The sequence below is a fragment of the Pezoporus wallicus genome, unplaced genomic scaffold, assembly GCF_028554395.1.
Source record: "Pezoporus wallicus isolate ANWC-B61680 ecotype Strahan unplaced genomic scaffold, APGP_CSIRO_Pwel_v1 contig_7505, whole genome shotgun sequence".
Classification (NCBI taxonomy): domain Eukaryota; kingdom Metazoa; phylum Chordata; class Aves; order Psittaciformes; family Psittacidae; genus Pezoporus; species Pezoporus wallicus.
The window spans coordinates 1,724,281-1,739,867 of record NW_026638908.1 but is presented as its reverse complement, the minus strand read 5'-3'; the positions used below and the strand labels follow the sequence as shown (position 1 = coordinate 1,739,867).

The following is a 15,587-nucleotide window of genomic DNA, read 5'->3' as shown; positions in this document are numbered from 1 at the left end:
GCTGAGCAGAGCATTTTTGGGTGCATGTAATATACTGTCTAACCACTAGCACTGACATTTCCAAAACTAGCCTACAAAATGGATGCTTTGCCTTTGCAGATATGAGCTGACTGTGGATGACAAGAAGCAAAGCAAGAAGAACCCACCAAAGGACAGAGCAGGGAAAAGCCCGGACAGCATCAAGAAGTTTTATTTTGGTGGCTCTCCCTTCAGAACACAGCAAGCCAACTTCACTGGCTGCATAAGCAACGCTTATTTCACTAGGTGTGTAGCATCCTCCCAAACACATTACCAGGCAATCACTGTCTGACAGCTCAAATAGTAGCTCAAGAGAACTGATTTACTGTCACCAAAAAAATTCCTGTCTCATTTTGTGGGGCTAGACAGTATGTGTGAATGAGTTTCTTACCTTATTTGCCATGGAATCTGCTGGCACAGGCCTGCTAAGTTAAGGTACTGTTAAAGTGGGAACAATTTGATGTAAATCAGCTTTCAGTCCTGTACCTGCTAATACTGCTGGTGCAATGTATAATTTGCATAGCTCTAATTTACATTTATATTATGTAGCTTTCAGCTCTGCCTTTGAAACAGAATTATATTAAGGCATCTCAAAGAAGTGTGTGAAGTTAGGAGTCTAGTCATGTGAAATTTTAAAAAGATTTTAAAGTGAATTTGATGATGCAGATTGAGACTCCCTGTTTATGCAAGGCAGAGGTAGGATAGGGTGCCTGCATTACCCAAACATTGACTGATAAATCTGTACTATTATCCATGACCCAAGAATGAAAAAAAAAGCCCATCCAAACATAGCTTCAACTATAAATATAAAATTCTGTGATTTTTCCAAAGACAATTCCAATATTTGATGACTTGTTTTTGTCATCTCCTCTTTGAAACATAGGTTGGATAGAGAGGTTGAGGTGGAAGATTTCCAGCAGTACCCTGAGAAAGTTCAGACTTCTTTATATGGATGCCCTGTTGAATCTCCTCCAGTTGCTCTTCTCCATAAGAAAGGAAAAAACTCATCAAAAGCCAAAGGAAACCGTAATAAAAAGGTTTGCTACAAATTCCCCCAGTACCACCCTCAAGTTTTCCAAAGTTGACACATACCGTGCCATGAATTCTCCAAATTATGGATCTGAAATGCACCACATGAAGACTATTTCAGATACATGAAGGAAAGAATCCTGCTCCTTTATATATTCCATCACTGCAAATGACTGCCCTGCCCCCACCTATCTGGCCTACACTTGCATAATTCTCTTGCTAGAACTGTAAAACAAATTTTATGACATCTTTAAGAGAGTACTGTGGAAACAAGCCTTCTTGATTTCTTTTATATCCTAAGGCAATAAGCTTGCTTCTGTTCTCAGCTACTTCTGTGTAGTTCTCTCTATTGGGTACAATTAGCATGCATTAATATAAATGTGAAAAAAAAAAAAACAAACCTTTCATCATGCAGAACTTTTAGTCCAAGCATGTCCATATGCCTACAGTATAGCTGATATCGTCAAAAGCTGAGAGAAAAAGATTCAATTAGGAAAACTGCAAAATAATTGAATTATAGTTGTTAACCACATATAATACAAGTATTCTGGTTTTCCTTTTTTTCTGCCCTAAATCAGCATCTGTAGCAGATCTGTTCACGGAAAAATTGTCTTGGAACCATTCCTGGTATTTTTGTAAAGAAAAAATATAGCACTAGCTTAGACATAAATGATACCGTTATTTTATTATGTCCAATCTTAGTTAAAATTTCTGGTTAATGGTTCTCTTTCTATGAAGGTGGGAAGAGATAAAGACAAGATTCAACAGCCTTCAACTGGCCTCAACAAACTGTATCAAGAAGTGAATATGCAAAGAGACCCCCAGTGCCACTTGCCCATGAATCCCAAGGCAACTGAACATGCATATCAGTATGGAGGAACTGCAAACAGCCGGCAAGAATTTGATCACATACCAAAGGATTTCAGTCAAAGGTGAAGAGACCTTTCTGCTATTACCCTGGCTTTTTTCTTTGTATCTTAGGCTAATTTTTTCATAGAGCATGTTGTTAGAATATATTAAAAGATATCTGAGTTGAGTAAGAGCAATAAATAGAATGTGCTTCCAGTTACATCCCTCTTGCGGAGTCTTCATCTGCACTGCGTATTAACAAAATGTGTCTCCTTGCCTATTTACATGAAGACTTTGAGGATATTAGCTCTTTATAAGCAATGTGCCATCAGTCTCTTGACAGAAGAAGCAATGGCATTAGAGCAGAGCTGGAAAAGAACACAACAGTCCACCAAGAAATTAAGCAGCTACATGTGGATTAGGCTTTGTCAACTGTTTAATGGTTAGGATTCTACACAGGGCAGTAGGATATAAAGCCATGAAAACCATGGCAAATTCAAGCCATAATGGAAATTCAGGTAATTAATAGAGTCCAGGTATCGTGGACATTGAATTCTCAGGTCCCACAGAATATGCTATATTGTACGTTAACCAACAAAGGATTTTGGTTTAATACTTTCCACGAAAGACTATAAATTCAACAATACAGCACTTCCTGGAAACATACCAGACCACTAACTTATAAAAGAAGAGTGCTATTTCCTGATTTAAATAAAAAAAGCATTATATTTCTTTTAATTTAATAGTGTTTCACTTAGGGCGGTCCTCATGGTGCCCATATGAAGGAAAACCCAAACCCTAGTATGTCTCTTCATCCCTACTAGTCATACTTGTTTTACAACTGTTACTACAGCTTCATCATTATAATGAGCATTTTAAAAAAACAATGACTTGTAACGTTTTAAAACAACTGATATTGGCAAGGGCCTAAGTATGTTTGGAATGTACACAAACACATACATGTAGATATTCCAGGCAATATGAAGAATGTCGTCACCTGACATGAGAAGCAGGAGTAATCAGTTCTGACACTGTCCTGCAACACTACAGCTATGCAATTTTTTAGACCAAAAGTAATAATACCAACCACTGAAGAAATCATTGCTGTTGACAGTGTCAAACCAAGCTGATAAAACTTGCCATGTTGTCTTGCAATTCACAAGTAACTACAGGGAAGGAGAAGCTTAGCAGTGAGCATGGAATAACATCATTTTTGAACTGTAAGGCCTCCATGCCACCACAGTTAAAAAGCCCCCCTCTTGCTGTTCAACAGGAATGGAAATATAGTGTATATAGCGTCAATTATTGGTGGTCTGTATTGATTTTTTTTTATGCCAGAGATTTTAATTTCTGAAAACAAGCTCCTTGTGAGGCAGCTTCTCCTCCAACTTTGACTTCTACTCCAAAACCAGTATGGTTCTATAAAGGAAATGCATATTCATTTGGATGAGAGCAAAACCTAAGTATTTCACTGCCTGCAGTTTAAGTTAATTATATCTGCTCTAATTTTTATACTGTGTTTTTACCTGACAGAGCTCAGTTCTCTATCAGTCTGAAAACTCACTCTTCTCACGGAATGATTTTCTATGTCTCGGATCAAAAAGAGACCAACTTCATGGCACTTTTTGTTGCTCATGGCCGACTCGTTTTTATGTTTAATGCTGGTCATCAGAAGATAAGGATTAAGAGCCAAGAGAAATACAATGATGGCCTTTGGCACAATGTAAGTAGAAAAAAGTAACCATTATGATGGCACATGCTATCAAGGCTGCAGTAAAGACACTACTGATGTGACAGCTCAGGGAGTTTTCATTCATGTGTTCATAACCACACCTATACGTTGAGAAATTTCTGCCAATATTTTTAAATCTTCCATGCAGAATTTTATCAAGTCATTAACCAGGGACAAGAAAGTGACTCTATTATAAAAATCCAGCAATTCCCAACACTAACAGCTGAACAGAAGTGACAGGAATAAGCAGAGCTGTGAGGCAAGTAAGAGTTAACTACGAAAGGATTTTGTTCAGCAAATTTCTATGAGGTGCCTAAGCAAGGAGCACAGCTGTCTAAGGCTCCCTCTGAAGTCTATGAAAACAAAAAGTGAATTTTAGGGGTCAAGTTGAATTTCCCTGTGTATGTACCTCTTTCTCCTCACTGACCACAGAGGAAGTCTACAGTCACTAAACTGCTAACTTGGACACCTAATTATCTAAAGCAGACTGGATGGAACCAGAAAATAAAACTGATGAAAACCATGAAAATGCTAACAGCAGTAGTACTGTAGCAATGAATCATATAGGCTAATATAAGATGAACAGATCTCAGTTACCTCGTGACACCCTGATTAAATCTGTCTTGTACACCAAAATGCAAGCAACACAGCAGTGTTACTATCTAGCCCTTACATGAATGTGAAGAAAGAGGGGTATCCAGCAAAGAATACTGGCAATTAATAAAACAGGCTTGTAGCTTATCACTTACAAGCTTTTCTTCTCAAACTTCTTAACTTCTTTCACTACACTGGAGTGTTCCCTCAACAGATGAAAGTAATCTTTCAAATGTTTTCTTTCTTTTCTAGGTGATATTTATTAGAGGAAAAAGTATTGGTCGTTTGATAATTGATGGTCTCCGAGTACTGGAAGAACCTTTTGTGGGTAATGCTGATACCTGGCAAGTCACTGAACCACTCTATATTGGGGGTGTAGCTCCTGGAAAAGCTGTAAAAAATATCCAGGTAAAGCACACACCCATTCCATCATCCCATACCTCTATGTACAGCTAATGCAAAACTGACTGTAAGGATGAGTTCCAGCAAAAGCATATTATGATCTGAATTCTCAGCAAGCAGCTCAGGTTCAAGTGGATAGCAAATCTCACGCAAGGCTGGGCTGGCAGTAGCTGGGCTAGACTTCCATAGACTTGCAGCAGCGAATGGAAAGCAGGTGGAACAGAGTAATCCTAGTGACATTCAAGTTTAGATGATACAGGTAAAGTTAGGTAAGATCAGTTTCACCCTGAAGTCTGAGATACAGATGAGTTTTGTAGAGATTTTAGTGTTGCCTTAGTATCTCTGTTTAAGACAGTACCTAGAAGTCAAGGTTCCATTCTACACGTTGGTACTGAAGTATACGGAAAGGAGTGTTGAAGCGAAAATGAATACAACCAAGTCTCCTCCAAGGTAATCTTTAGTGTTATGCACCTAACAAGACAGATAACACTACTCAGGAAATGCAGACCCCTGTAAAGCCTTGAGGTATAAGATATGTCTAACACTGCCTTGCTCTACTTGGGCTTTTTTTCTTACGGTTCAGTAAGAGAAATACAAGCTGGAGTTATCTTAAAGTCATCAGAGAGACATGAGAGGCTATGAAAAGTATTGGTCCTGCTTCTCTTCTCTGGAAACTGTTTTTTAATTCAAAACTGACGCACCAGTCACAGTCTAATAGCTCATAAACAAGTACAAATAAGGCCAGAAGAGTTTCTTTCCTTCCACAAGCAGTTTACCTACTAACCATGCCTTTTTTATTTTTTTCCCCTTCAGATTAACTCTGTCTACAGTTTTAGTGGTTGTCTCAGCAATTTACAGCTCAATGGAAGATCAATCACTTCAGCTTCACAGACATTTAGTGTTACACCTTGCTTTGAAGGCCCATCAGAAGCAGGAACATACTTTTCATCAGAAGGAGGATATGTAGTCCTTGGTAAAACACTACTAATCAAATGTATCCCATAATAAGACTGTAGTAATCACTGTGCTTCAGAATGTGTTTCACTAAAGGGTGTGGTAATTTCTGAGGCCATCAGCTGTAAGGATTATTGGATACAGATCATTATTGTGGTAAGCAGCTGATTTTGGCAGGTCAGAATGTCACCGTGAAACTTAACACGGTGTTACATAAATATATATGTATGCATGTGTTTCAAATAATTAGAGTAATTTCACAAGGGAACAGATTATAATATGGTAACAATTATCACAGACATGTAGAAGTCAAACTAAGACCAAGCCCACCAGCAAATGGTCATCCCTTTAATTTTTTAATTAATAACATACAATTAAGAAATCTTACGGAAAGGCTTTCTGCATGTCTTGATAACAAACAGCATGACAGAACTCATCTTTTCTGTCTTTTAGGCCTGCTATGTTCCAGGAGGTGTTTTATGAGGGTTTTTTTGTCATACAGCCTCTGATCTGAACAGGAAATGAAACTGCACAACACTAAGAATTATTATACAATGTTTCTAATTTGCTCCCTGGCCTAAAACCAGATTAAAAAAGGGACTTTTTTCCTTCGACTGAATCAAAGCTCAAGTGAACTCCCACTCACTGTGTAAAGACTGCTGAGGACCTAGCAAATTGCACAGTAAGAAACTGCCAAAAGAACCAGATAATTTACTTCTGTCCATTTCCCATTCCTTTGCTAAGAAATATTTTTAAACAAAACACTTTTTTTTTTTGTTTTTAATAGTAAGACATATAAAGAAACCTTTATTAGTTTGCCAAGCAAACAATCAAAACAAAAGTTGAAGTGGGTCATTGACAGCACACCATGCTATCTCTTCAAGTATGTGTACTGGCACATGTTTCAATAGCTTGAAAGACAGGATAAATAAGTTCCACCCTGGGCTATGAATTTCTATTTTGACTTTGAACAAATGTCCCATTTCATCGCTAACTCACTACAAAATGAACATGATTCTTTTTACTTCACAGATGAATCCTTCAGTTTAGGCCTGAAATTTGAAGTTGTTTTTGAAATACGCCCCCGAAGCAGCTCAGGAATTTTACTGCATGGTCACAGTGTGAATGGAGAGTACCTGAATATGCACATGAGAAATGGACAGGTATAATGAAGGTCACATTTCTTCCACTGCTCTGACTGGTTCCTCTCCTACCTATCTGGGCTCTGCTATATGCAGCTTTTGTCTTACAAGTTTCCCATTAATTGATTCTTGTTTCTCTCTTCAATACATTAACTGCTTAGATTAAGCAACCCAGATATTTATTTTAAAATGCAAAAAAAAATAACACCTAAGGCAAAATCAGATCACTTTACTGATACCACACATAAATACTTAATGAGCAGTTGAAAAGAAGAAAGAGCAGTGACTCTTTGCTGCTGCTCTTTCATCCACACATTAAAAATAACAGTTACAAGAAGGTAACTGCTGATGAATTTTTATATCTGTTTTTATCAAAAGAGAAGTCTGAGCTGCTCTCAGTGTCTTCTTCCTCTAACATGTATGTGTGTGATAGGGACAGTGATGGAAATGGAAAATTCTGATTGTCTGTTGATCTGGTTTGTTGATTCAGAGAATCTATTTTTCTACATTGCCTGTAGAGAGAACAACAGGTGCTTCAGTCAGGCACTTAATTTTTGACAGCCGATTAGGTAAGATAAAGCCCATTCTTATGTAGCTAGTCCCTGGTGAACTAATTAAGGGCTTCTTAAAGCATGCTGCATTACTTTAAACGCATACTTAAAGGCTGCACCTGTATACAACTGGTCCAGCCTAATACTTCTTATGTAAAGATCTGATTGAAGGTTTGCATATCCAGAAACTTGGTCTACCAACTGTATCATTGGTCTAACAAAAGATACTGTCTTACTGCTTCAAACCTCACTTCCTGTATAACACATATGCAATTCATAAATAAAATTCACCCTGGAAAAGCAGTTCTTCCCTGCTGTCACTGCAACAGGTATACCAGTTACCTTCTTAATAAGCATTTGTGGTTTTTACCATTAACTATCTGTTCTCTTTGAATGTACTACTGAAGAACTATTTTGTGAAAACATATTTGCTGGGCAAATCAGCACCTTTAATTCATCTTTTAAATGTATTCATCTCTATCAGTACAGCTTGTCTGGGTGATTTATTAAGGAGCTACTTTCTCTCGTGGATCTGTATTTGCTGCTTTAATCACTCCTATATATTTTGTCCAAGGGTGAATAAAAGAGAACATGAGGACCATTTCATTTTTGTTTGCTCATGCCCTTGTGGGAAAAAAAAAAAAGTCATTCTTAACTTCCCTATCTATTCCTTTCTCCCATCTCATCTGCTTGTTTACTCTTGAGGTTTTCATGACTGTTTTCCTTATTAAGTAGTTAGCAAGATACCAAAACATCATCTGATGCTTCTAAACACTAATTTACCACACAGTAAATTATACAGTAGCACTACTAGAAAATTTTAGTGAAAATAGCTGTTATCTTTTAATTTTGATTTGAACTCTTCCTTGAGTTCAAATCAGAAATCTTGGAGAACTACTGAATGGGAGGAGGAAAGGAGGAACACAAAAACTAGCAACTCAAATCTGTAAATTAGAAATTCTTTATTATAAAGAATTTCATGAAATCATGCTTTTCTTTCACTTACATACCAGGCGTGTTTTGAGTGGGGAATACAGCATTATTACAACAGAAGGGAAAAAAAAAAAGAGAACAAGGGGCAGTGACAACTATGTTATCTTCCCCCAGGTTACTGTGAAACTGAATAATGGAGTCAGGGATTTTTCAACTTCAGTGACACTGAAACAAAGTCTCTGTGATGGCAGGTGGCACCGAGTTGCAGGTCAGTAAAACATGATCATTCCCTAAGTAAGGGTGACAGATCCCAGTTCTCCGTCCCTAGATATCCGTCTGCATGGGCCTGTGCACTGGGAATGGGGTCATATTTTTAGTTCTTCCTTTTCACCTATCAAGACCAGGTCTGTGTGACAGACATAGTCATATTCATCCCTCAGATACAAGAACTGTAGAGCTTCCTAGGACGACTAGCACAAATTCCTTCAAAGAACAAGCAAAGATGGAAGCTCCTTGTTAAAGAACAAAAGACAGTATAGCTGAAATTCCTAAAATCATATACCAGATTATATTCTTTCCCAGATAGAGATTAAATAATTTGGTAGAATGTAGTAGGCACAAGTATATGCTGCACTTAAAGGTCAAACAACAGGACAGATCTGGAGAGCCTCTGCTTCATAGAGAGAAATGTCTACAGTCAGGATTTTGCCTCTGTAGCAACCAGCCATCCTTCTTTGCAAGTCTGAAAGTCAAAAAGTACTTCTAAACCTCAGATACTTCAAAATTCCATACGTTCCTGTATGCTGACTTGGGATGTCTCCAAGTGTGACACCCAGAACAGATCCGAGTATGCACCCTTTTCCTATGCATTCTGGTTTCCTTCTGTAGGAAACCAAGGCACACAAGGAAGAAAGAAACCTCAATGCATTTTAGTACGTACCCTATTGGGAATGATTTGGCAGTTTTCTAAGTCACATGCCATTGTATGCTCATACCCTGCAGCCTAGACACACCTGGAAGCAATCCAGAGCCCCACTCAACAGCATCCTTGCTCCCACTGTATCTTCCATTGGCCCTGCTCTGTGCCAGAATCTGCCCACGTTGTCATTGATGGCTCACACCCAGTTTAGCAAACACTAAATCGGACTACTTGGATCAAACTCCTGTTTGTCACAGAGAACTCACATACTATTTCTTGCAACCATCTTGATCCCTGTTCCTTCTCCTTTCAGTTATTAGAGATGCTAATGTGGTGCAGCTGGATGTAGACTCTGAAGTCAACCATGTAGTAGGGCCACTAAATCCAAAGGCAACTGACCACAGGGAGCCCGTGTTCATTGGAGGTGTACCAGGTAAGTTTTTGGCAGCTTTCTGGTATGTTGTTCTCAAATTTCAACAGTTCCCAGAGAAAGCATAGAGACTTTGTTTTCATTTCAAAAAAGAACACAACATATTTCATGTGAACAACCTGGTAAAATTCAAAGGCTCCAGACCTGATCAGACATATTCTGCCTCAAGTTCTCAAATGAAAAAAAGTGCCCTTTCATTGAAATCAAAACACTCACAGCTGTTGGAGAGTCAAGCAGGGACTGTAGAGAAGTCAGCCAGATAGAAAAAAAAGTGGGATTTTTCTGTTTAACTTTCCTGTATGGGCTTACTGGTATTTTTAAGAAGTGATTTATTTATTTATGAGATTGGAAATTCACTGTCACAGTAACTGGAGTCACAAGGGTGTTTTGCTGGTAGGCTTATTTCCTTTTCTTCAAGCAACAGCATCTTTGAACACAAGACAAAACATGAAATCTCTTTTTCTGACTAGTGATTTCTATTGCACAGATGTCTGCTAATTTGAATTTGTGACTCACAGACCATCTGTGTAGCGTGGGCCAAGATTACTACATTTACTTCCCTTATTCAACAGAGCTACTCTGTTGGGGTTCATATACAAACTGTAATCAACACTACGTGACTCAATTTTTAAGTTATCTGTATATTTCTCATTGAAAATATGCAGCATTATTTCTCTGTGCCTTGCATGTCAATCATGAAGAGCTCTAACTACAAAATTTATTATATTGCCTATCCTGGATTAGTGACTTGACTGTGCGATGTTCTCATCCAACCCACACTACCAGGAGGAAAAATGAGTCTAAAGGGGATAACAGAATCTATGCGCAGATGCCTGTTCACATTTTAAATCCAAACTGGATTTTTTTTTTTAGGACAGAACTCTTCCCAGAGAGGTATTATAAAGTGGTAATTACAAATGCTGTTCTGCATCGTAATACAGCCCTCTGTTTCTACATTAATTACAGAATATTAAAGCAATGCCATACATTAGCTCTATAATGCTATTATCACCCTGGCACAGAAGAATCTTAAAGAACTTCATGACAACAAAAAAGATATAATACTAATTAATACCATGGCAACATAGTAAATAAATTGCAAGCTAGCAAATCAGACAGAGATGACAATATAGGTAATGGTAAAAGAAATTACAATGTGGCTAGGATTCATCTACTCTTTTACTTAAAAGATGCAGATGTCAAAAAATGCAAGCTTGGGCCTCTACTATGTAGTATGAGGAGTTTTACATAAATGTAAGTAACTCCCCATACTTATCTTAATGGCCCTCTAAGACACAAGCTGTAGGCCAGATATTTTAAAAGACCCATAGAAGATTCAGCAGAGCTGCAGTTAGTAGTAAATTGGAAAGATTCTGCCACCAAACTGATTATTTTTGTCTTCATGAGCTCTAATTTTTTTTGTTAATCTGCTTTTTCCAGAGTCTCTGCTAACACCCAGCCTGACTACACGCAACTCCTTCATTGGCTGTATTCGTAACTTCATGATTGATGAAAAACCAGTGAGTTTCAGTAAAGCAGCTTTGGTTAGTGGCGCTGTAAGCATCAATACCTGTCCAGCAGCCTGACAGTGCACTGCAGCAATCCTGTAAAGTTTCTTAGACCACAGAAAGGAAAATAGAAAAAAAAAAGAAAAATAAACTATGTTCATCAAGAGAAGAATGAAAATATCAAGAATCCATCTACAGAAACCAGTATGTTTAAGGGTCACTTCTAATGTTTATGTGCAAACAAAAATCACTGAATAAAGGGCTGTTGCTTCTGCACTTCTCTTACTATACCACAAGAGTGAGCTTTACCATTTCTTATAGCGTATGTATGGCCAGTCTGTTACATGAAAATGTGGGATTATAAAAGAAATTAAAATTATATTAAATATGTTACTTTCAAGATAGATTCTCTACATTATTTCATTCTATGCCTTAGGTCACCTTTTGTTTTGCAGAAAAAGATCTGCTAATGCACATTAAAGAATAAAGCTAGATAATAGACTTAAGATCACAAATAACTGTGTTCAAAGATTTATTTCTTTTTTTTTAATTTTCCATTCAACTCATTTATATATTCCTCAACTACAATGGGAGGCAGACAGCATACCAGTTACATAACCTTACAAACAATGAAAATAAAATTTCATTCTGCTTTTAGACTTCATGGATACATTCTAGCACAATGTGAAGATTGAGTGCATTGAGTGCAGACAGAAACTTTATATAACTGATTATTTACCTAGGTAATTTTAGAGCAATACTTGCCTTACATAGGAAGGGAGAGACAAAATTCATAATGTCAAGATTTTACTCCAAATTTTTAAATGCACTTACATATTAGCACAGCATTAAATCTACAATCTCATTGTGATCACATTTAAACTAATGTAACACAAGTAGTTCTTCAGTTTACAGCAGTAATCCTCAAACTAGGAACATATTTCTATGGATTGTATCCCAGAAGATACACTGCTGCAGAAAAACTGGGGGTGAAACAGGGAGACGTAAACAGAAGGCACAGGGCTGCAACTTTAAGCCATGTTAAAACCATAAAAGGTAAACAGAAGTAAATCCTAGGCTTTAACTCACAGTAGGCTTGAACATCAAACAGACACAGGTTACTTGCAAAATTTAGTCTCTTCAGTGATAACCTACATCAAAGCCATTTAGGTTTCATTTCTTTAAAAAATAAACTACTGTTGACAGAAAGTTTTACGATTGCTGGGCAAGTTATTGTTGGAACCAACTCACAGCATGACTAGTGGCAAAGCAGTAAAGTATAAAAGGTAAAAATAAAGGACAACACCCTACAGACTAAAAATTAATTGGAGCTCATCTGGAAAACACAAAAGTGACAATTGGAATCCAAAGATCTTGACTCTATGGGCAGCTGGAGGAATCACCAGAGTAAGACACACCTGTCTACACTAATCAGTAGCATCCCTACTATTCTCTCAGTACGAAAAGGGTTTTGACAGACAAAAATGGTCTTGGCTTACTCCAGACAAAGAACTTCAAGCTCTGGACACACTGACACAGGAACTTTCCAGCAGCTCGGACCCTGTCACTACCTTTCCACTTGTCTCTAGAGTCCAGTGTTGGGTGGTAAGTAGAAAAGAGAAGATAGCATGGCTCCAGCAGCCACTGCCTTTTCTTCCATCAGCCTTTTCACATCTGCCCATGCTTTCAGCCCCATGTCTGTTCTAACTGCCTTTTCCTGGACACATCTCCATTCTGCTCTTTGCAGCTCTCAGGCAATACGCTCCCAGGCCTGATTCCCTTCCCAACCCCGTAGGGAGGCCCCCTACTTCTGAGAGTGGTATACAGGCCCCTCTTTTCGTCAATCCATAGCCCACTGTTCACACTTTAGAAGAAAGCAGTAAGAGCATCCCTCTGCAGTGTCTCTGAGCCAAGCACATCATGGGTTCCCCAAATCCAGTTGCCTTCAAATGCCATATTTGTCTCAGATACCAAAACCATTATGCCTGATCAGCTCTTTCCTACTCCCAACTACTGCCCAGACTCTGAACAGGAAACATTTGGGGCTTTTGGTTTGGGAATTTTTTTATTATTGGGGTGGAGGGGGAATGTCCTCAGATCAGTGAGCTGGGTTTCCAGTGAGTATGAGAGACCATGCATGGTGTCAGGGCTGCACAGCTGGGAGCAGGGGTAAAAAAGGAAGTCTCTCTCCTGCCAGTGGTGTTGAGTTGTTAAGATTGGCCCAGTCAATCTCATGACACCATAACCTGGGCTAAGCTTCCTCAGGCCTCAGAGAGAAAAGAACAGCAGATTCCCTGCATAGACAGGCTCATTATAAGCATTACTGAAATTCCTTTCAAGGTTGCCTGCAGCTGCTAAGCAGAGACTGCCAGGAATAGCATATGCTTGTGCCCCTTAAGAGCATCACAGTTTAGTGAATGCTGGTATTAGGTGGAGCATTGTATGTTAACTGGCACACACACACTCTGAATGCTTTTCTGTCTTCCGCCTACTTCAAACTAAAGCATATTTTCTGATACCCACATGCAAGCTCTGTGAATAAACAGTGGGGTTTTTAGCCATATTTGCTGCAATGAGATTTGGTTTTGTTCAGTGGATTTACATTTAAGAATTACTCTTCTGATTAATCAGTCCTTTGCATATTTTATACATGGAAAACTAAATATACAGTAAAAGAGTATGTGCATAAAAACCACACTAAAATACATAAACTGCTATAATTCAATTCACTTCTCTTTACTATATCACTAGCTAATCAACCACAGCAGTATTTGTGGAGATCACTTCCTTTCTAGGCCTTAGAGATGCAGGGTTTCCCTCTGCAGAAGAGGATTTCCAAAGAAAAATATTAGAAACCAGAGCATACTTGCAGACCCAGGAGACAGCAGAGAATAAAGCAAATTTCCCTTCCCCCAACATCCACACAGACCTTGAAATTACCATTCCATATGCACTAAAAAAAGTCCGCATGCGACATTACATTACACACACCTCTGCATTCATCTCAAAGCCCCTGGTGTTTAAGAGAAGGCAACTGCCTAAGCAGAAATCTTCCCAGAATTCAATTTCTATTCTGTATCTAGCTTAAAAATTATAGCTCCAAAGTACAAACCCCCTCATCTACATAAATTTGGGAAAAACCTTCTAGTTCTGAGGTACGCTGTCAGTAATATTCATATTGAAAAATGCAAACAGACAGTCTATCTTAATTCTGCAGAAAGCCTGCAAAAAAACCTGAGCACTGACCCTAAGGAAATTATAACTTTTCTCTGCCACCTTTAAGGTTTTAGTAAATGTTGCTATAGCCATTATCTAAATCAGGGCTACAACTACACTATTGTATCATGGAATAGTCTGAAATTTGACATTTGCATGGCTATATAAGAAAGAATCCAGTTTCCAGTTTAAATACTCAGCAAACTGCTTCAAAATAGAGCATCTAATTAGTATCTCTGGCCTCTCTACCTCTTGTTTCTGAAGATCTGTAGAAATGTCCTAGATTAAAGGTTATCAACCTTTCCTTCTCCTCATAGTCCAAGAGTATGGACAACAGCCTTAAAAGGAAAACATAAGATGAAGGGTCACAGGCCTCATAGTAACTCCCCAAAACCAATCATCCTAAGAAAAAAAAAAAAATAGACCAAAACCCAAACAAAAACCCCACCTTCATAAGGAACCCTTCATAAGGGACTGCAGCAACAGGACAGGGGTAATGGGTTTAAACTTAAACAGGGGAAGCTCAGGTTAGATATAAGGAAGAAGTTCTTTACTGTGAGGGTGGTGACACACTGGAATAGGTTGCCTAAAGAAGTGGTAAATGCTCCACCCCTGCCAGTGTTCAAGACCAGGTTGCACAGAGCCTTGGGTGTCATGGTCTAATGGGAGGCATCCCTGCCCACAGCAAGGGGGGTGGAACTAGATGATATTAAGGTCCTTTCCAAACCTAACCATTCTATAAATTAACTAAACTCTGATACAAATCAGGGAATCTCATTAGTTCAAATTTCAGTGTATTCTCCCTACAGCAGCATGTGGCCTAAATAGTCAAATGACTGCCATTAAAGAGCTGCTGAAAGCATAGAATATATATTTAACTTGTAATGGCTTGTTATGGTTGGGATTTAAGGGTTATTCACACATTCACAATGGTCAATGTCAACTTATTTCCTTTCAATAACTTAGTTATTCCTACAGTTCATGTTCCAAAGCTGTGGAACGCTACTACTGTATGCATCAACATCAAAAAAGCTACTGAGAAAGTAAGGTTAAGAAGCACACATTAGCATATGACTACAGATTAAATTATTAACATAGACAAAAAGCCTCTGAGGGGACCTAACTAAAAACATGCATTTGTACTATGATAGATGAAGTACAGCTTCATCTGCAATGAAATAGAAAGTCAGTGTGTGATTATTTGTTTCACATAGTTGGTCTGCCTATTTTATTAAACCTCTGAGCACACACATCAACCCAAACTGGTTATTACATATCCACCTCCTTTGGAAACTAAAAATATTCCCACA

At 38.3% G+C, this 15,587-nt stretch overlaps 1 protein-coding gene across 1 annotated transcript in view; it reads left to right on the top strand.

The window, feature by feature from the left end:
- Window positions 1-11,563, top strand: part of LAMA4 (laminin subunit alpha 4) — a 102,559-nt gene extending 90,996 nt beyond the window's left edge. Inside the window, exons 29-38 of the mRNA XM_057413197.1 lie at window positions 100-264; window positions 902-1,055; window positions 1,786-1,979; window positions 3,430-3,619; window positions 4,475-4,630; window positions 5,438-5,597; window positions 6,611-6,741; window positions 8,379-8,472; window positions 9,437-9,556; window positions 10,994-11,563. Of these exons, the coding sequence (XP_057269180.1) occupies window positions 100-264; window positions 902-1,055; window positions 1,786-1,979; window positions 3,430-3,619; window positions 4,475-4,630; window positions 5,438-5,597; window positions 6,611-6,741; window positions 8,379-8,472; window positions 9,437-9,556; window positions 10,994-11,139 (1,510 nt within the window). The 3' untranslated portion in view covers window positions 11,140-11,563. The remainder of the gene's footprint in view (window positions 1-99; window positions 265-901; window positions 1,056-1,785; window positions 1,980-3,429; window positions 3,620-4,474; window positions 4,631-5,437; window positions 5,598-6,610; window positions 6,742-8,378; window positions 8,473-9,436; window positions 9,557-10,993) is intronic.
- Window positions 11,564-15,587: the final 4,024 nt, after the last annotated feature.